The sequence below is a fragment of the Microtus ochrogaster genome, chromosome 4 (assembly GCF_000317375.1).
Source record: "Microtus ochrogaster isolate Prairie Vole_2 chromosome 4, MicOch1.0, whole genome shotgun sequence".
In the NCBI taxonomy this organism is placed as follows: Eukaryota; Metazoa; Chordata; class Mammalia; order Rodentia; family Cricetidae; genus Microtus; species Microtus ochrogaster.
In genome coordinates, this window is record NC_022011.1 from 85,258,266 (window position 1) to 85,278,398 (window position 20,133).

Sequence of the window (20,133 nt, forward strand, 5' to 3'; positions counted from 1 at the left end):
TATGTATATATTCCATACTTTCTTCATCCATTCTTCCATTGAAGGGCATCTAGGTTGTTTCCAGGTTCTGGCTATTACGAACAATGCTGCTATGAACATAGTTGAGCATATACTTTTGTTGTATCATAGGGCCTCTCTTGGGTATATTCCCAAGAGTGGTATTGCTGGGTCCAGGGGTAGGTTGATCCTGAATTTCCTGAGAAATTAGACACAGTTTTCAACCCTTGATCCAATCCTGCAAACTATAAAAGGTTTTGACTGTGGAGAGTTAAATATGTATTTGGTTTGTTGTATGTTGAACTTGTGATTGTAGCATACTTCTGTTTTTAAAATAATGCTAGAAACTCCCTTTTTAAGCTGGGTTGTAGTGGCACTTGGGAGGCAGAGGCAGGCAGATCTCTGTGAGTTTGAGACCAGCCTGGTCTACAAGAGCTAGTTCCAGGACAGGCTCCAAAGCTACAAAGAAACCCTGTCTCAAAAAAAACCAAAACCAAAACCAAAACCAAAACAAAACAAAACAAAACAAAAAAACAAACCAAAACAAAAATCATGAGAGAGTTTGGGAAGTAATTCTAGACACAGAAGAACATAGTTAAGCACAGCTTCTTGGTAGCATCATTTTCTCGGGTGGGCTTTGTTTGCTAGAAGCAAGCACATCTCATTTAAGAGAGGCTTCCTGACTCAGCTTTGGTTGCAGATATCTTGCAGCTGTTTTAAGAGGACCTGCCAGCAAACACTTAAATTGTGTTTATGAATAGTCGACAACATGCTTCTTGGTGGTGGCAGGGACCTTGAAACACCATAGAGTTGTGGCAATAAACATAGCTTCAACCAGTACCACTACCATGAGGCTAGACTCTCAGAAAGCTAAGGAATAGGGTGAATCCATCCATCAAAGTCATGACTTTAATCCTAGCCATATTGCTTAAGCAAATTAAAGACTCCTGTGGTCAGAAAGAGAGAGAGATAAACCTCTACACAACTTACAGTGTGTTTAAAAATATATGTAGGCTTTAGAGAGGAAAAAAAGGGTTAGGTGTGGTGGCACACACCTTTAATCCCAGCACTTGGGAGGCAGAGGCAGGCAGACCTCTGTGAGTTCAAGGACAGCCTGGTCTACAGAGTGAGTTCCAGGACAGCCAAAGATATACAAAGAAACCTTGTCTCAAAAAGCCAAACATTAAATATAAAAGTCAATGAACTATAGTTTAAAATAAAGCTACATAAAGATGGAAAATACACAGAGTCTGGATACTATATGTTATTGTGTTGTCTTTGAATTGTTTGATGGCTGAGGAAGAAGCAAAAGCTGCTAAAAGATATTTGGTTATAAATGCTGCTGGATTAATCAAACATATATTTTGAAAATCCCTTGACTTCAAAATTCAAGTCAAAAGATATATTACTTTAGAGAAGAGGTTTTACTTTTGTTTCCACAGGAAATGAGATACTGTGGATTCATTCTGCTTCAAGAAAAATCAGGTTTGATCAAAGAAGAACCCCTGAGAAATCTCTGATAGGTGCAGATGGCCCAGATGTCTGAGTTCTACATCCAGAACACTTTCATGGCTGCTGGCTGAGATGATCAAGCCTCACAGGATATTCCAGTCAGGACTTAATAATAATTCTAAATTTTCTTTAGGTACCCATAATTTTATCAGTGCCCCCAATCAGCAGGAAGTAGCCTGGAAAACTATACCCACATCTCCCCCCAAAATAGATTATGGATATTATCTTTGTTTAGAGTGTTGGTTACAAATTTTTATGGATAATGGTCAGGAAGAAAGCTAAACAAGGGAGATTCGATTCAGAGTTCTTGTTTTGAAAAAAAAGGGGGGATGTGCTGTGGGACAGTGGTTTTTGTACTCTGTAAAGATTTGTCACTTGTATTTTAATAAAATGCTGATTGGCCAGTAGCCAGGCAGAAAATATAGGCGGGGTGACCAGGCAGGAAGTATAGGCAGCAATGAGAACAGCAGAATTCTGGGAAGAAGAAGACTGAATCTGCAGCAGTTGTGACCTAGCTGCAGAGGAAACAAGATGAGAATGCCTCACTGATAAAGGTATCAAGCCACATGGCTAACACAGTCAAAAATTATGGGCTAATATAAGTTATGAGTTAATAAGAAGCCTGAGCTAATAGGCCAATTACATTATAATTAATGTAAGCCTCTGTGTGTTTCTTTGGGATTGAACGGCTATGGAACCAGGCCGAACAGAAACCTCTGTCAACAGTAGTGTGCAAGTTTTACCAGAAGGCACATTATACAGATGACAAGAGAACTATCTAGAACCCTCATCTTGTCAGAGCCCTGTAACTAATCATTTAGATTGCATAGCACATTATCCCCACCAGTGACCAACTTAATTAGCAAGCAGGTAGACTAGGTCATGATGGAAAACAAAGTTATTACTTTTTACTGTAAGCCAGCAAGTTTGTAGTACTTTATTACAACAGCCATAGGCAGCGTTAGAGGATTCAGTGATTATATTAGTTAGCTTTTCTCATTACTGTGACAGCTTAAGGGAGGAAACGATTGTGTTTAGATTGTAGTCCATTGTAGCAGGGAAAGCACCGTGACTGCTTTGTTTACATCTTTCTGCTAACTCAGCTTGTTTTTTTTTTAAAATTTTTTAAATTTTATTTATTTATTAAGGATTTCTGCCTCCTCCCCGCCACTGCCTCCCATTTCCCTCCCCCTCCCCCGAGCAAGTCCCCCTCCCTCATCAGCTCGAAGAGCAATCAGGGTTCCCTGACCTGTGGGAAGTCCAAGGACCGCCCACCTCCATCCAGGTTTAGTAAGGTGAGCATCCTTACTGGCTCCCCCAAAGCCAGTACATGCAGTAGGATCAAAAACCCATTGCCAGCCGGGAGATGGTGGCGCACGCCTTTAATCCCAGCACTCGGGAGGCAGAGGCAGGCGGATCTCTGTGAGTTCGAGACCAGCCTGGTCTACAGAGCTAGTTCCAGGACAGGCTCCAAAGCCACAGAGAAACCCTGTCTCGAAAAACAAACAAACAAACAAACAAACAACAAAAAAACAAAAACCCATTGCCATTGTTCTTGAGTTCTCAGTAGTCCTCATTGTCCGCTATGTTCAGCAAGTCCAGTTTTATCCCATGCTTTTTCAGACCCGGGCCAGCTGGCCTTGGTGAATTTCCGATAGAATCCCCATTGTCTCAGTGTGTACCCCTCGTGGTCCTGAGTTCCTTGCTTGTGCTCCCTCTCCTTCTGCTCCTGATTTGGACCTTGAAATTTCTGTCCGGTGCTCCAATGTGGGTCTCTGTCTCTGTCTCCTTTCATTGCCTGATGAAGGTTAATATTCAGCTTGTTTTGTAGAAATTATTCTTTTCAAATTGGGCATGGTAGCACATGTCTGTAATCCCAGCACTTGGGGGAGGTTCAAGAGGTAGAGAGGCCAGTCTTAGACTGCGTGAGACCATGAAGTTTTCAGAGGCTGACTGCCTGTATCTTGAAAGTGCAGGTGGCCCATGCCTGCATTCTTCCGACAATACCTTGAATAGACTGCAGGTAGGTCATGTTCAGTTGTGTTGTGTTTGTCTGCCCCACACCTCACAGTGTCTCCAGCTTATTGATTAGATGCTTTCTACAGTCCCAATTCTGTGAAGAATTAGACTCAAGGTTTTGCAAGTAGAGGTTCTCTCAGGAATATTCAGAGACAGAAGTGTCCATGGCCCTGCACAGAAAGCGAAATTAGTGCACCTTGGAATTAGTATATGGTTCCTTCTCTCTGGGAAATACCAGCATAATCAGATAAAGGTAGGGTGGTGCATTTTATATCAGGCAATAGGAGATAGTGTGTGATTCAGGTGCTGATCAAAGCCTAATGACATTCAGTTTATTTTCTAAGTCAGATGTCGCATCTCACAATTAGGCGTGATAGTCTGTTAAGGTTTCCTTAAAATAACTGTAACTATTGTATATAGAGCCAAGCTGTTTGTATTAACTCCCTGTTTGAAAGGGAGATTCATATCTGATGCAGGCAATGTATATTGTAAACATTTTTGAAAACTTTCTTACTGAGCTTTTAAATAATTTTGTAGGATTGGCAGGCTAGATATGAAGATGACTTTATATTTCAGAAGACCTACATTTTAAGTTAAACTTAGAATATAGTATTAATCCCTCTTCCCCTATCAATCTTTAGATTTCTAGTGAGAACCTCCCACCCCCCAGTTTTTTTTTTCTTTTTTCTTTTTTTGGATTTTCGAGACAGGGTTTCTCCATAGCTTTTGGGTCCTGTCCTGGAACTAGCTCTTGTAGACCAGGCTGGCCTCGAACTCACAGAGATCCGCCTGCCTCTGCCTCCCGAGTGCTGGGATTAAAGGCGTGCGCCACCACCGCCCGGCTACCCCCTACTTTTTAAATAAAGAAGTTGGTGGTAATCTTTTTTGTAGGATTTCCCTCAGTCAAATCTCTCCCTCTACAATATTGACCTTGGTCTATGAGATTTTTTGTTTCAATAAGAGTGTATGTGTGTATTGCCATCTTTCTCATCACTGTTTTTGTTTTTGTTTTGTGAGACAGGGTTTCTTTGTGTAGCTCTGGTTGTCCTAGAACTCTCTCTATTGACCAGACTGACCTCAAAGTCACAGAGATTCTCCTGCCTCTGCCTCCTGAGTGTCTGGCTCTCATCACATCCAATTTCACATGTTCTCCTTCTGGTTGTACCAGCCTTGAAGCAGTTCATCACAAGCCAGAGAATAAAGATCTTTATTAGAGAATCTTGAGGAGGGTTAGAATTTCTGTGCATTGTGTGATTGATGCTGAGGTTGGCTTGGCCAGCACTGAGACTACTGACTCCTCTCATCTCATGCTTCCAAATTGGAACAGACTGGTCAAAAGTTACCTTCAACTTGACTGAGTAAGAAGTGAGGTGTCTTTCATTAGAATTTTATCAGAAAAGCTTTAAAAGTTATTAGCTAACTGATCTTAAAAATTTTGTTAACCCAGAGAAAAGTAGGTGAATTATCTTTTTCCTTTTTCTGGTTTTTGCATGAGAATACCTTGCTTAGAAAAAGTAATGGCAGAGGCCACATACTTAGACCCCCCCACCCCCAAGCTTGTAACGTACTATTGACAGGAGTGGGGATGTAATGATCAGTATCTAGGTACAGACCCAGAAGTGAGCCTTCTCATTAGGACTAAATAAGGGAGCTCCCTATGGATTAGGATTAGCAGTACTAGGTCTAAACATTCCACTGAATGGCCAAGTAACAGGCCTGGGGAGTGGGAAAATGGTGTTTGCAAACCACACATCTCCTAGGAAAATACTGCCACCTTGTGTATATGTAATGGTATTTTATAAGTATTCGTTTTCTTTTATTGCAACAAATAATTCTTTTTCATATTTGTACTACTTGGTTCTGCAAGTTTGCAAAACTTTTTTTTTTAATAGAGTAAAATCAAGCCAACCGTCTTCTTTTTGACAGTAGGAAGAATCAGGTTTTGAAGACATCAAATTGGGTGTAGTTAGCTCCAGGAAATAGGAGATTATACTCATTTACCTATGGTTTAGTTGTGGAAAACTTTCTTTTATCAGAATATTTGGGAAAACTGTGGATTTTTAAAATTCTTTATTGTAGTTTTTCTGGTGCCCTGGGATTATTATGCCATACAGCCCGGTTACTATGTGATGGGGAGGGTATCGTGTGCCTGCCTTCTTGATCCAGCCACAGTCATTGATTCTTAAATGTTTTCTTTAAGCTCAGTGTAGAATGACCACAGTGGGAGCACAGACTAGTGCCTTGGAGAAAATATTAAAGTGGTTTCCTGAGGGTGTCATTTAGTGGGCTTCAGATATTGTCATGAGGCTGGGACACAGAGTTGAAGACCACAACTTAGCCATGTGACCATGGCCTCTCTCTGTAAACTTCCTCATCTGGAAAAGGTGGGACAAGACACTAAGCAGCATGTAGCAGAGCAGACTAGTCCTTCTATGCCTGGACTGTACAAAAGAGACCAGGGAGCCACAATCCCCTTTTAGGACATGTCCCTACTGACTCTCTCTAGACTTCCTACTAGACCTCACCTATTAAGGGCTTTATCATAACACCTTGCCTGGGGACCAGGCCTTTAACAAAAGGGAACGTTTCTGGTTCAAACTTTTGCAAAAAGAATTTTCTGATTGGGTTAAAGAGAAAGAACACACCATTAGCTTCCAAGAGAAAGCTTGAAGATTCTTTAGGATAGTTTTTAATTTGAAATGTAAGGCCAAATATTCTTTAGCATTCACATCTCCTTATTTGTATAGTGCCACAGTTTCTACCTTACTACTGTGAGAAGCTAGACTGACAACTAATTGAAATGCCCCAGCTATCTTCTTTTCCTGCTCCTCTCTTCCTTCCAGTCACAGGAGCGTGGCCCAACTGACTTTTTATGTCGTCGCTGGTCTCTGAAATCAGGTTTGAGTGCCCTGCATCAAATGTTTTTATATACTAAGTATCTCTCCTGCCCTGAGCTGTGAAGTTTTCTTGTAAAGGTATTCCTAGAAGTCTATTCTACACCGTCTTCCACATTATGTAGGAATGTTGTAGGATTAGGGGAAAATATTAAGCCAGGTGAAGCCCACACCTTTAATCCCAGCAGATCTTTGTGAGTTTGAGGCCAGCCTGGTCTATATAGCAAGTTCCAGGACAGTGAGGGCTATGTAGACTCTGTCTTAAAATAGACAGAAAATAGGCATTAATGTGACCTATCTATAAATTTAATCTTTGAGTAGATGCTCTTGAGATGTTTGAGCATTTTTTTTTTTTCCGAGACAAGGTTTCTCTGTGGTTTTTGGAGCCTGTCCTGGAACTAGCTCTGTAGACCAGGCTGGTCTCGAACTCACAGAGATCCGCCTGCCCTTGCCTCCCAAGTGCTGGGATTAAAGGCGTGCGCCACCACCGCCCAGCTTGTTTGAGCATTTTTTAAAATAGAGACCATATTTTATTGATAACAAACCATGATTTTATTGTTATTTTTCCTTTTGAGGTAGGGTCTCACTATGTAACCTAGACTAGCCTTGAACTTGTGATCCTTTTGCCTCTGCATTCCTAGTTCTAGGAAACCATTATTTCAAAGAGAAAACTCTTGGTTTTGTCTCAACTTTATGTATAGAGACTTTTTGTACATATTTGGTTACTTGTATCTGATTCATTGTACTATACTCATGTTGTGTTTGTTTGAAAAACCTTTAGTCTATACCAATAATTGTTATAAAAATTTACTTCTCAATTTTTGTTTCCTTCTCCCTTGAGAATTACGGAAAATTTGAAAAGTACTTTCTCTTGAGAGCATCTTTGTTTATTTTGAATTAGTGCTTTTACTGTATTTAAAAAGAGGTGGGTTTCTAGCTGGGTATAGTGGCAAGCTTATTTTGAATTAATATGACATTAGCCTTTTTGAGTAGAAAACAGTTTTCATTTAGTTATTTTCATTTCAAGCTGCATAGCTGAAACATTTGCTACTAATTTATTTCAGTAGCTAAGATCATACCCGGAACCCTTTTAAACTAAACTAACACCATACTTAAGTGTGGCTCTGCACATGCTCAGAGCAGTGTGTTTCCTGTGATGTGCATTGCTGATTTTGGTGACAGTGGTCTTTGAGATTGTGAAATCAGGCATTTGGAAATGAAAAATGAAATATTGAAAGCCGGTATAGTCATTAGTGGTTATCTGTAGATCTAGATTGGTAGTTACGTTGAAGCTGAAGAGTGTAGGTGGTTTATAAAGCTATCACTGACTTTTCTATGTCTTTTTATATTTTCAAAGTACCAATACTTTGGTTCTGTGGTCCTTCACCCTCTGTTTTAGTTTCTGTTCATTAACCTCGCCTCTGGTCTTTCTTATTTTTCCCATCTACTGCCTTCTTCCTAAGGAGTTCATTAAGTCTGAATGTGCTCTGCAGTTAAGATGTAAACACAGACGTGTAAGCAGCTCTCGGAACCACCTTTGCTCTATCTCAGAGGTTCCGATAAGGTTTGGTTGTTTTTTTTTTTCATTTGAGTCTAGTAATTTTTAAATTTCTCCCTTGATTTCTCCGGTTACCCACAGAGTACATTGTTCAGCCTCCATGAGTCTATATAGCCTCTGTAGTTTCTCGCTATCACTGTAAGACTAGGGTTTAAAAGATTATTTTCTTTTTAGTTTGTAAAGACTTGATTTATGGCCTAAAAGGTAGCACTAATATTTTAAATCTGCTTTATTAATGTGTCTGCTAGTAGTAGAACTACCTTATATTGGCCTTTTTCTTTATAGCAAAAAATTAAAAATTCTGATGTATTCCTAGCACATGTGAAAGTCAGGTTTCTTTAAATGGTTGGTTTTGAAATGTTTAGCAAAAGTTACTTTTAAAAGAGTTAAAAGTTATGTTTAGTTTTTTTTTTTGTATGTGTATGAGAGAGAGAGGTGGGGGAGAGAGATAAAAATAAAGAATAGTAATATTAGTTTTAAGAGGTAAACTCAACATGAAAAGACTGAAATGAGAGACTATGATATTTTTTCTAGTATCTTTTGCTTTACCCCTGCAATGGTGAGCACACGGATACCCATTGAGAGCCTAGTTGGTGAATGCTTTGTGTGTTTTGGGAAGAGTACTAGAGTAAGACAAAGGGCTGAGGGGCTCAGAGGTCGGCACATGAAAGTCTGTATAAGTGAGTTGATCTTGGGGTTTGCCTTTGTGGTTTTGCACGTTTTCTTAGAATTAAAGTGGAAATGGTGGTGATTGCTCATAGTATGACTGATAGTATGATGTTATGTATATAGGATATACATATATATATACTTATGTGTCTCTGTGTATTATATGTGTGTGTGTGTGTGTGTGTGTGAGAGAGAGAGAGAGAGAGAGAGAATATGCATGAGAGTGGTGCATGTGATGGTGGGTATGTGACGTGCATGTGGAATCTAGAGGGTGTTGGGTTCTCCAGGTGGTTGTGAGCCACCACATGTGGGTTCTGGTTGCCAAACTCAAATCCTCTGTAAGAACAGCACACTCTTTTAATTGCTGAGCTATGTCTAGCACCAGCCTAGGTCTTTTATGTATTTATACATATGTATGTTTTTCTTCTCATTAGACAAGAAGTTATGAAATGGAATGGATGGGGCTATAATGATTCCAAGTTCTTCTTCAATAAGAAGGGCCAGGTTGAGCTGACTGGGAAAAGGTAACTCTGCTTTTTGTTTATTTTATTCCTCTTTTCCTCTTCCTATATTTTTTAAAGACATGAAAAAGGGAATGGTAGTATGATGGTCCCTCCTCTGAGCACAAAGTTACCAGCATTTTTCTATATTCCCTCATATCCTATATTTTAAATTCTGATGGCATCATAATCCTATACTTTTATATTTTTAAATTAAGCTCTAATATAATAATTTATATATTAATTAATACGATCACTTTTCTAAAGTAACAAAGCTTGTTAAAATATCTAATGTTTTAATCCATATTCTCATTGGCCCTGTTTTCTTACAAAAGATTTCTAAAGATAGTTTTCTGAATCAGGATCCAAAAGAGTCATCCAGCCACCGCTGGTCCTCCATGCTTTTGATTTATTGGGAGTGAATTTCTTTTTAAGTCTGGTAATTTCCATCTGGGTTTGGGTTATAATGAAAGGTAACACCTTTAAGGTTGTTAGGACAGCATTAATTAAGAGCAGAGAGGATGTGGTGGTGCTCTTAAGAGACTTTATCTAGGGCAATGGTTCTCAACCTTCCTGATGCTGTGACCTTTTATACAGTTCTTCATGTTGTGGTGACCCCAACCATAAAATAATCTTTGTTGCTACTTCACAGCTGCAATTTTGCTATTGTTATGAATCATAATCTGAATATCTGAGGTGCAACATGTCTGATAGAGGATCCTTGTGAAAGGTTGGTTCTACTCTCAAAGGGGTTGCAACCCACAAGTTGAGAACCTCAATCTAGGTAGTGATAGAAGTAGAGAATTTACCTGCTGGTTTTAGAGACTGGAGGTTTGCAGTGCTCCCTCTGTAACCAGTATGGGTTCCCTAAGGCTTCATTTCCTGCATCACTGAGTTCTGATCTAAAGACATGAGAGAAAGGAAGAACAAAGGTATATTCTGTCAGCTCTTAAAGGTGGGCATGGGGAAGGTGGGTACTTGGCATATTTGCTTTAGGGGTAGGCAGTTCTCCCCTCTCTCCAAAACCCATACAGGAATAAGTCCCCCAAACATGGATCTGGGTACTCTGTAATTAAATATGTAGTATGCAAGCAGTTTTGTTAATAAAACGTTTAGGAACTGCTTGATTATTCCTAGAAGCAAGATCTAAACTTCACTTTTGGATAAAGATACCTCTCTCTAATATTCTTTATCTGTTGTACCTTAGGTACCCTCTCAGTGGCTTGGCTTTACCAACTTTGAAAGACTGGATCCAGAAAACCCTTGGAGTAAATATGGAGCATAAAACTACCTCTAAAGTAAGCAAACAGTAGTTATAAATGTTCAGTTGTGCTTTTCATGCCTGCTCAGCTCTCATCATAGCTTGTTACATTGTTTGGTGCAGTTTTCTTGTGAAGCCTATTATACTGGGCTTGTTTAGTTCAGTTTTTCTAGTGTTAGAGATCTAGATCCCAACCTCAGAATTGGCCAGATTTATCAGGCAGACTTTCTGTGCCTTGGTGATTCTAAATTGGGCTGAGTGTAAAAACTGTTTTGTTTCGTACTGGGTGGCACTTAGTGCAAACTAGTTCATTCTGTGAGAGCTGTTGGTTTTACACAAGGCTTATATTAAAATAAGAGGCCGATATTATTGTAAATGTTATCTAGGATAAATATGTGCTAATTTAAGGTGAAAATATACTTTAATGTTATTCCATATAATTTTTAATATTAGAACAGATAGGATACATGAAGAATTACATTTAGTGAAAATGTGAATAAGATAATCAATATTTTAATTAGTTTTATAGTGGTGTTAAAAATTTTTAATCTGACCTGGTGTCAGTGGCCCATGCCTGAAATCCCAACACTTGGGTGGTAGAAGCAGGAAGATTATAAATTTGAGATTAGCTTGAGCTACATAATGAGGTCCTTACAGAAAAGAATAAAGCCAAAATCTTCAAAAAAGAATTCTTAAACTTTATGCATATGAAACCAATGAAATATTTGGCATTTCTTTATATTGTCATTATTCTTATTGTTATTTTGCTATGCATGGTAGTCATCTCATCTCTCCAATTGTATATTCAGTCCATAAGTATGGACTGTCTTATGTCCTGTATTCAGCATGTAATTGTTTCTAGGAGTTGGAGCAATGGCTTGGTAGTTGAGAACACTTAATACTTTTGCAGAGAATCTGGGTTCAGTTCTCAGAGCCCACATGATGGCTCACAACAGTTTCTAACTGCACTTCTGTTTTTTAATAATTTAAAGTGCCAGATAGCATATTTGTTAGAATTCTCTTGGTTATTTCCTTTTAGTAACTATAAGATAAATTTTATGAAGGCAAGACCACACCCTTCCACCACCCATCCCCATTAACTAATCACTGTTTCCACAGTGCCTCGAACAGTGCCTGGCTTTTTGGAGTAAAAGTAAATATTTATCTGAATGAATAAAGTACTTTAACAGACTAAGAAAGAATAGAAATATCAGACATTTTTGTTTGTATTTTCTTATATATTCTTTATCTCAAATTCTGTATTAACTTTCTTTATATTCCAGTTTATATGTTTGACATGCTCTTAGGTGCTTTTCACAACACTTAGTTTACTTAATCTGATTTCCATATAGTAGCGGTGCACGTTTGGTTGTTACTTTAACATGTGAGGAAACTGAGGCTCGTGGAAGATGAATGACATGTGGTTTTAACTTTACAGTTGAAGGTTGGATTGAAGGTACTCGACGAAATTGAGTACCAAGTTTATAATTAGGTCATGCGTTTCTATTCATGTATTTTATGCATGTGAGTGCTCTGTGTTCATGCACACCAGGAGTCTGACCCCAGGACAGATGGTTGCGGGCAACCTAGTGCTGCTTGGAACTGAACTCAGGACCTCTGGAAAAGCAGTCAGGTGCTCTTACTAATGGGCCTCTCTAGCCCCAAGTCATGTACTTTTAAACTACCCAATAATAATTTTATCACTTAACATGAAATTTTCCGTGCAATTTTAAAATGGCCATAGAAGAACAGGAGATGGTAAATTTTAGCCATAGGTGAAATTTTTCATTATAAAAAGCACCTGATACTTTTAATTAAACTAGAGGTTTAAGACTTCCCTGTCTTCTCTATTGTTGATTGCCTCTTCATTGTCAGTTACAAAGGGAGCCAGAGAAACAAAGAGAAAGCATAGTCTCCCTGTTATACATATTATGGGATGTGATTAACCAACAATTTATACTTTGCTACTGTTGCCAAGTTGGACTTTATGACTTGATACTTTCCTATGTATTTAGCATATATTGAATGTTAAAAGAAACTGCATCTTAAAATCATTCTCCTAGCAGAGGGGATCAAAATTCGTTATTTAGAAATAAGTCAAAGAAACCAATTTTATTTTTTAGGCATCCTTAAATCCTAGTGAAGTACCTCCCTCTATTGTAAATGAAGATTTCCTTCAGGAACTTAAAGAAACTCGTATTTCCTACTCACAGGAAGCAGATGATCGAGTGTTCAGAGCTCACGGTAGGTTGCTTACACTGGGGCTGTCCACACTGATGCTGCTCACTCTGGGGCTCACACTGGTGCTCACGCTGGGGCTGCTCACATATGTGCTGGTTACACTGGTAATGCTCACGCTGGGACTGCTCATATTGGCTTTCTGACATTATTTAGAAGCTTCCTGTAAGTTAAATTGTTTTGCATTTTTCTTTTTAACCACAAAACAGGTCATTGTCTTCATGAGATATTTTTGCTCAGGGAAGGGATGTTGGAGCGGATTCCTGATATAGTTGTTTGGCCAAGTAAGTTGTTTTAACTCTTTATATCATTTTAGTATAGTTTGTTTCCAAACACATTGTCAGTTCTCTGAGAAATTTATTTAATTTTAATATGAATTTCTTACTGGTTATGAAACCTAGTTTTCCTTTGAATAAGAACAGGCTTTGAAAGAAGGTTGTAATTTGCAGCAATGCATTTTGAGACATTGTGGAATTTAGCTGTTTCAAGATGTGGAGATAGTTCTGTTTCCTTTTGTAGTTTGGAGTTCCACACATATGCATACTTGCATAGCCACCTATGAAGTCAATTGAAGTTGTCTTTAAATCTGTTAAATTTGCATCTTAATTATACTATATGGAACTTTGCTGATTTAAGATGAGGCAATGCCCTTCAGGCAGGGCTTTTTTCCATTGTGAACATCATATAGTGTGGATGTCTTTTGTTTCCAGGCACTCCTGTAACCCAGATTTCCACTGATGTGTGTGCACGTAAAACCCAAAATTTTGATTAGCAAAATTAACTTTAATTATTCTTATTCCTTCTCTCTTTCTCTCCCTGTCTTCCCTTCTTTCTGCCCCCCCCCCAGTATATGGTATAGTGCATACTTGTGAATGTATATGTATATACCTTTGCACATGTGTACAGAAGCCGGGGCAGGACCATTGATTATCTTTCTGTTTCTCTCTTTCTGCCATGTGAGACGATTTCTCACTGAACCAGAAACTTACCATTTCTGCCAGGCTGACTGGTTACTGAGCTCTCAGGATCTACCTACCTTTGTCTTCCATGTACCCAGTGCTAGAATTACAGGCACATACATCCATGCCTGGCTTCTTATTTAGGTAGTGGAGAATTTATCTTTGGTTCTTATGCTTTCAAAGCAAGAGCTCTTATTTATGAAGCCATTCCTAACCATCATATATTGTCTTTTAAACTGCTGATAGTGACAGCCTAAACATAGAGTTTGATTAAAAGTTGAAGTGGACCTGCAGATTCATGGTAGAGTATGTGGTTTAGCATAGTTAAGATTTTGGGTTTCCTGTCCTACAAAGGAACTATTATTCAAAGGCTGAGTATTTCTAGCTCTGTGCAAACTGAAATAGATAATTATAACATTTGTAAAACAAGACTTTGCTTACACAAGTATGTATCAGTTTGTATGTTTCTCCTAACTTCCTTCTTTCTCGTCCAGGACCTTAGCAGTTAATATTATAATTTTCAGTTTCCTTGCCTCTAAGCTTTGTCTTTCATGTGATCAGTGTTCTGTGAGACTGATCTTAAGAAACCCTTGCCGCATAGCTCCCTCCTTAAAACCTCACTCATACCCCACTGCCCAGGATAGCTGCAGTAGTACTGTTTCACTTGGCACTCAGTCACCCACGGCAGTTTTTGTTATTTAGGTAGCTTTAGTTATAGACAGAGGGAAGGAGTTCATGTACTACTCTGTTTGTGTAGGAATAAAGAAGCAGTAGTGCTAAAACTAGTGGGTGATGTATGAGCAATACGCTGTTTATATAGTCTTTATATAGTTATTGATTTCCACAGGAAATAAAGCATCCTTCTGGTACAGTTAAGTGGTTGACAGTACCTACCTAATCAAATGAGCAAAGTTAGATTACCAGAAATGAGACATGTCTTTGGTTATACCATGCTGAGAAAGGCATGGCTTCACTACTGTGGGATGCCTACCAACTGTTTAGTCTCTGTTTGATCTTAGGGAAACATACAGACTCAGAGATTAGTTTGAAATAATTGCCTAAAGTTTCTCAGAAGTGTCATTGTCTTGAAAGTCACAGATAGATAAGGAAATGCCTATTTAGAGGGGACAACCAAGGCATAACAGCTAGAATCAATGTGATTCCAGGCTTGACCCTGATCCGAAAAGGAATGTGTTCGGGATATTGGAGGAAGGGCTGTAGATTGCTTTTGTCAATGTAAATTGATTGGTTTTTGAAAATTAGACGTTCCTTGTATGAGATGTTAATGTTTGAGAATGTGACATGAAAGACATTTTTAATGTAATTTTTAAAGTCTGCAATGGTTAAAAATACAGAGTTGAAATGAATCTGTTAATACAACCATTTAACATGTTACGGGTAAATAAGGAAAAAGTTTAGATTTTCAAGTTTTATTGACCCTTAGTTTGTAAGAATATGCAAATTTTATTTATATGCCTATAGTTAATACATTTTTCTTTTCAACAGTGTGTCATGATGATGTAGTTAAGATTGTGAATCTAGCGTGCAAATATAACCTTTGTATCATACCAATTGGTGGTAAGTATTGTGTTTTTCAATTTTAATATGATTAAATTTGTTCTATTTAAAATATTTGTACTTTTAATTGTATTCCATTGAAAACAAGCATTGTGATTATAATGTAGTTATTGTAAAAAAAATGGGCTTATAGTGATTGTTGTGTTGTACGTAGGTCTGCCTAAAGTGCTTAAGCTGTTATTTACTTTTAATTCATGTTTTTTTCCTTTTATGGATCATAGCTGAAGATGTGCTTTAATGTTAAATAATAAAATGTTTGTTTAGTAGTTTTTTAGTCTATATGTCTGTGGGGATCATTTTATTTTTCTGAAACAAAGTGTATATGTACCTGTTGTCTTTGGAGCACCAGAGTGATCCTGGAACACTGTAAGAATTAAAAGTTCACCAGATGGCTAGTCAGTGCCTCCGACCACAGGAAGCTAGCATTACTTTCTATCTTAAACTGGTCTTTGAGTTTGTTGTTAATAGTTGTAGACTGCAGGACTTTAATAAATAAGCCAAAGGAAGTTACCTTCATTCACTGTGTTGTCATTGGTGAGTGGAGATCAGATCTCTGCATTCCTAGGAGCCCCAGACTCCCTCTCCAGCTGATACTTCCTTTAGTTAGTGAACAGAGGCAGCGCGGTACCACTAAACTATGAATTCTTCTTTTATTGAAAATGATGTTATAAGCAAGTGGTTGTAAGTAGCCACAAGTGCCACATTTGCGACTGACAATCTTGCCTGGTGAAATTACACTGATGTGTAAGGATTACGTCTTCTGGAAATTGAATTCCAGAGGTTTTTTTCCCCACATAGACTGTATGGAAATAGCAACTAAAATTTTATTTTGATATGAGGTGATACAGATATAATTAAAAACTTAAAATATTGTATTATTCATTGTTAAGAAAACATCCTTTGTCAAAGTATCTTAAGAGGAAATGGGAGTATGTTGTTTAAATATGTCTGTATATTATTTATCCTATTTTACCATCACTTTTCACCAAAGAATATGAAAATTAGTTTTTAAATATCATGATCTGGCATTTAGCTTCTTATTTTAATTTATTAAAGCTTTTTGAGTAAGACAGTTACTTTAACAGAAAGACATTTATGTATTATGTAGTAAGGAGTTGATTGTACTTCTAGTTGTTCAGGACTTGTCTTTTTTTCTTTTAAGCTACCTCTCCTCGGTGATTATTAGCTTAGATCTTTGCTAATTATGTTTTTGGAGTTCTACAAATTGCTAGGGCTTGCCATGAGTGAGTCGTGTCCAGGGATGGAGCCATAGCCCATTGCTTTCAGTTCCATAGTAGTCTGTTTTTGACATTCAGCATGAAATAAAGGTGAGTTTGTTTTCAGTGTGTTCGCTTTTGCAAAGTAGAGATAGGTGTCAGTGCTAGCAGGCCATTTGTGTTCTGTATAGTAGGGATTTGTTTCAGAAATGTCACAGAAGCAAAATATTTAAACATAAAGTTTTGTTTCCTGTTTTGACAGGAGGAACAAGTGTGTCATATGGCTTGATGTGTCCTGCAGATGAGACAAGAACAATAATTTCTTTGGATACTTCACAGATGGTATATGATATTCTAAGATATAGTGGGGTTGTTTTCTTTTTAAGACATCATTTTCTTAATACTGTATTTTAGCTTCATGTTTGGTAATCAGAAGCTAAGTTCCTTTGTTCTAAGGTACAGATCTTGGTACTGTACTGCCAGATGAGTATGTAAGTTGATCATTTGAGAAAAATGATTTTGAAGCTTGAGACAATGGATAAGTAAATGTCTATTATTATAAAGAAACTATTATTAGTTATGAATAACTTGAGTGATGCATACCTACTTGGCTCCCGCTTTTGCACATCTGCTGGTGATGAGTGGGAGAGCTAGTTTTTATTTATAAGGCCCAAATGGTGTGCAGTGGTAAGGTTTCAGTCAGGGTTGCATTCTACCTGCATACATCAGTAGTGACCCTGAGTACAACTTCGTGCGAGCTTTTTCATTTGAGTCTTCTTTGAACAGCAAGGTGGAGGTCATAGTAGGCCTGTGCCCAGAGTGAACACTTCCTAATGTTTTGTTACATTTGCTTGCTTTCATTTTCTTGGACGTTAAAAACAAATTTTGATGTGCTATTTTGCATCTGTTTTGTTTGTTTCTTTAAAAAAAAAAGGTTTTTTTCCTCATGTAACTACTATATTTTATCACTCTTTGTCAAGTCAAAATAATTTTCTTATACTAATTTATATAGTCCACACCTAATTTTAAAGGTATCTCTGTGATAGTTGATTAACTCTCATGGGACTCTAGGAAGGGTCTTGTTAACTGTGGTCGTTTCTCTTTAGGTGTCATTTTATCCCTTTTCCCAACAGAGAAACTAGGCTGTTTTTAGTAGGAAATAACAAATTTTGATTTTTATCTGCTGCTCTTCCTTGATATCATTTAACTTTTCTTATAGGTCCTGTGTATAGTCTAGTTAGACTTTTCCCTCCTTTCCTCCTGTCTTCCTACTTCCCCTCCTTCCCTGCCTCCCTCTCCTCCATAGAAAGCTTGTCTTATAAAGAGATGGCAATGAGCTCTTTAAAATACATTATATTTTATTTAAAAATAAGCACATAATTGGACATGCTTTGGGATATTTTGATACATGTTTTCTTTGGGTAATAGTCAGATCAGCACTTAGCACATGTCTGACTTAGTTGTATGCTTTTTAACGCCATACATCACTGGGAGAGGAAGTGGCTGACTCATGGTTGCATGGTTGCACTGTAACACTCCTCATCAGCTTCCTTATTCTGGAATCTAAGAAATGACAGTTCCTTCACGATAGTTTAAGAATAGCCTATTCTGGAATAGGATTTCTGGGTAGTTGCAGATGTCCTTGAACTCCTGATCCTCCTGTCTAACTCTGGAAATACAGGTCTTCACCACCATCTTGGCTCAGTTCTTTTTTTGCAACGTGAGGCAGGAATAATGTTTTTTATTTTTTCTCGGATTTTTTTTTTAATGCAGAGATGCTGTGTATTATATTTAAATATCTTAGCAGGTTTTTTTTCCTGCCCCATCTTGATTCTTAGATATGATTGTTAACAGCAGTACAAATAGATTTTTCTATATACTGTTTTTTATGTGGGCTATCCTATTTATTCCTTTAGTAACTGTGTTAGTATATATCAATACTGTCTACATTTTACAATTAGGGACTCACTAAGACTAAATAGTTACTTGCCTAAGCTAAACAGTTGCATTTAGTTTCATGTCTGCACAAAGATGGAGTGTGTGTTTCTGTTCCAGTGCCTGCATAATGTATTGCTCTTGTTGCCATATCACAGAGTAAGCATCCCTGATTACTGCCATTTCACTAAGGTTTTGAATTTGGAAGTGAGGTATTTCCTAAGAAAATGTTAATGGCTCATAGGAATGAGACCTCTCTTCTTTTGTAACAGAACCGGATTCTCTGGGTTGATGAGAACAATCTGACAGCTCATGTAGAGGCTGGGCTAACAGGACAAGAGTTGGAAAGACAGGTATGTTATCTCTTTAACTAGCTGTATTCTACGTCTGAAAGAAGTACCTTTCACAAGACATTGGCCACTCAGTGAATGTGCTCAGATTTTGTGTGTTGATCTAGAAGTGAGAATACAGTAGTGAATAAAACTCTATCCCCTGCCCTCAGGGGACTTATATTGGGATAGAAGATTGGAGAAATGGACAGTGAGTGATTCAGGGTAAGGTCAAGTATGTCTCATCAAATGGGGGCAGGTAGGAAGAACTTGGACAATTATGTGTCATAGAGACTTTACATTTAAAAAGAGACGTAGAAAGGAATGAATAAGAACAAATTATGTATGAAATTGCCATAATGAAGTTGATTTACTTGGTATAATAACTCCAAAACCTGATAAAGTAAAATGAGACTCAAGGATGAGTCAGAGTTAGCAGAAGAGAGGTCAGGTGAAGAGACCAACCCTGAGGAGGAAGTGTGTGCAGGAGCACTAAGGGTAGCCATTGCTTTTGGGACCCTTAATCTTTCGGCTCTTTCTCAGTATTTGAGTGAATTTTAAAATTTTCTGTTTATGGGTTCTGAGCAGGTAATTATTAAAATGAATTGATTCATGGGGGCTAAAGAGATAGCTCAGAGTTTAAGAGCACTGACTGCCATCCCAGAGGATCTGGGTTCAGTTCCTAGCACTTATATGGCAACTCCAGTGCCAGGGGATCTATCACCCTTTTCTGGCCTCTGTGGACATTGCATGCAGACAAAAACAAAAAATGAATGAGTCCCCCCAGAAATTAAAAATTGATTTTTAAAACTTCCCCAAATATGGTCAGGATGATTGTAACCCAGCTTTTATAAACAAAAATTAGGAATTGGGATTTGTTGTGACACATCAGTCGCTTTGTTCATATTAGATTATAGTTTATCCCTGAACCTTTACTAAGACACAGGAAATGTGTGGTGGTTAATTTTATTTTAATTGTCTTTCCCCTTTTTTGAAATGATTAAATTTTGTCTACTTGTGACCAGTTCTTGAAAAATTTATTACAATACTAAAAGATTTTTGAAGTATTAAAAGTTTTACTTATGAGTAGTTTATATTTGGAAAAGGTGAACAGCTAGCAAACTCCAATACCCGCCAGGCAGCTTTTCTCCATGGGTGAGTAGTAGTTAACTTACTTTAACATCCAGCAGATCTGCTAGTTTTTATCAGAGATCTTCAAACAAGTCAGGCTTTATATAGTGAAGATAAAAGATTTATTATTACAGTTTCTAATGAACTTTGATGATGTTCAATGAAAAACATCTAGAATGCTCTGGATTAGTCCTCTGCTAGCTGGAATGATAAGACATTATTGACAGCATTTTCTTTAATAACAAAAAATGACTTTTTAGGGCTGGAGAGATGGCTCAGAGGTTAAGAGCATTGCCTGCTCTTCCAAAGGTCCTGAGTTCAATTCCCAGCAACCAC

The 20,133-nt window shown here is 37.8% G+C and overlaps 1 protein-coding gene across 2 annotated transcripts in view; it reads left to right on the forward strand.

Annotated features, from left to right (window-relative positions):
* Agps (alkylglycerone phosphate synthase) overlaps positions 1-20,133 on the forward strand; it is a 101,158-nt gene that overhangs the window by 18,532 nt on the left and 62,493 nt on the right. For both annotated transcript variants that reach the window (XM_005346605.2, XM_013345958.2), the window contains exons 2-8: positions 9,084-9,173; positions 10,357-10,447; positions 12,534-12,654; positions 12,858-12,932; positions 15,114-15,185; positions 16,665-16,744; positions 18,610-18,690. In XM_005346605.2, the coding sequence (XP_005346662.1) occupies positions 9,084-9,173; positions 10,357-10,447; positions 12,534-12,654; positions 12,858-12,932; positions 15,114-15,185; positions 16,665-16,744; positions 18,610-18,690 (610 nt within the window). The remainder of the gene's footprint in view (positions 1-9,083; positions 9,174-10,356; positions 10,448-12,533; positions 12,655-12,857; positions 12,933-15,113; positions 15,186-16,664; positions 16,745-18,609; positions 18,691-20,133) is intronic.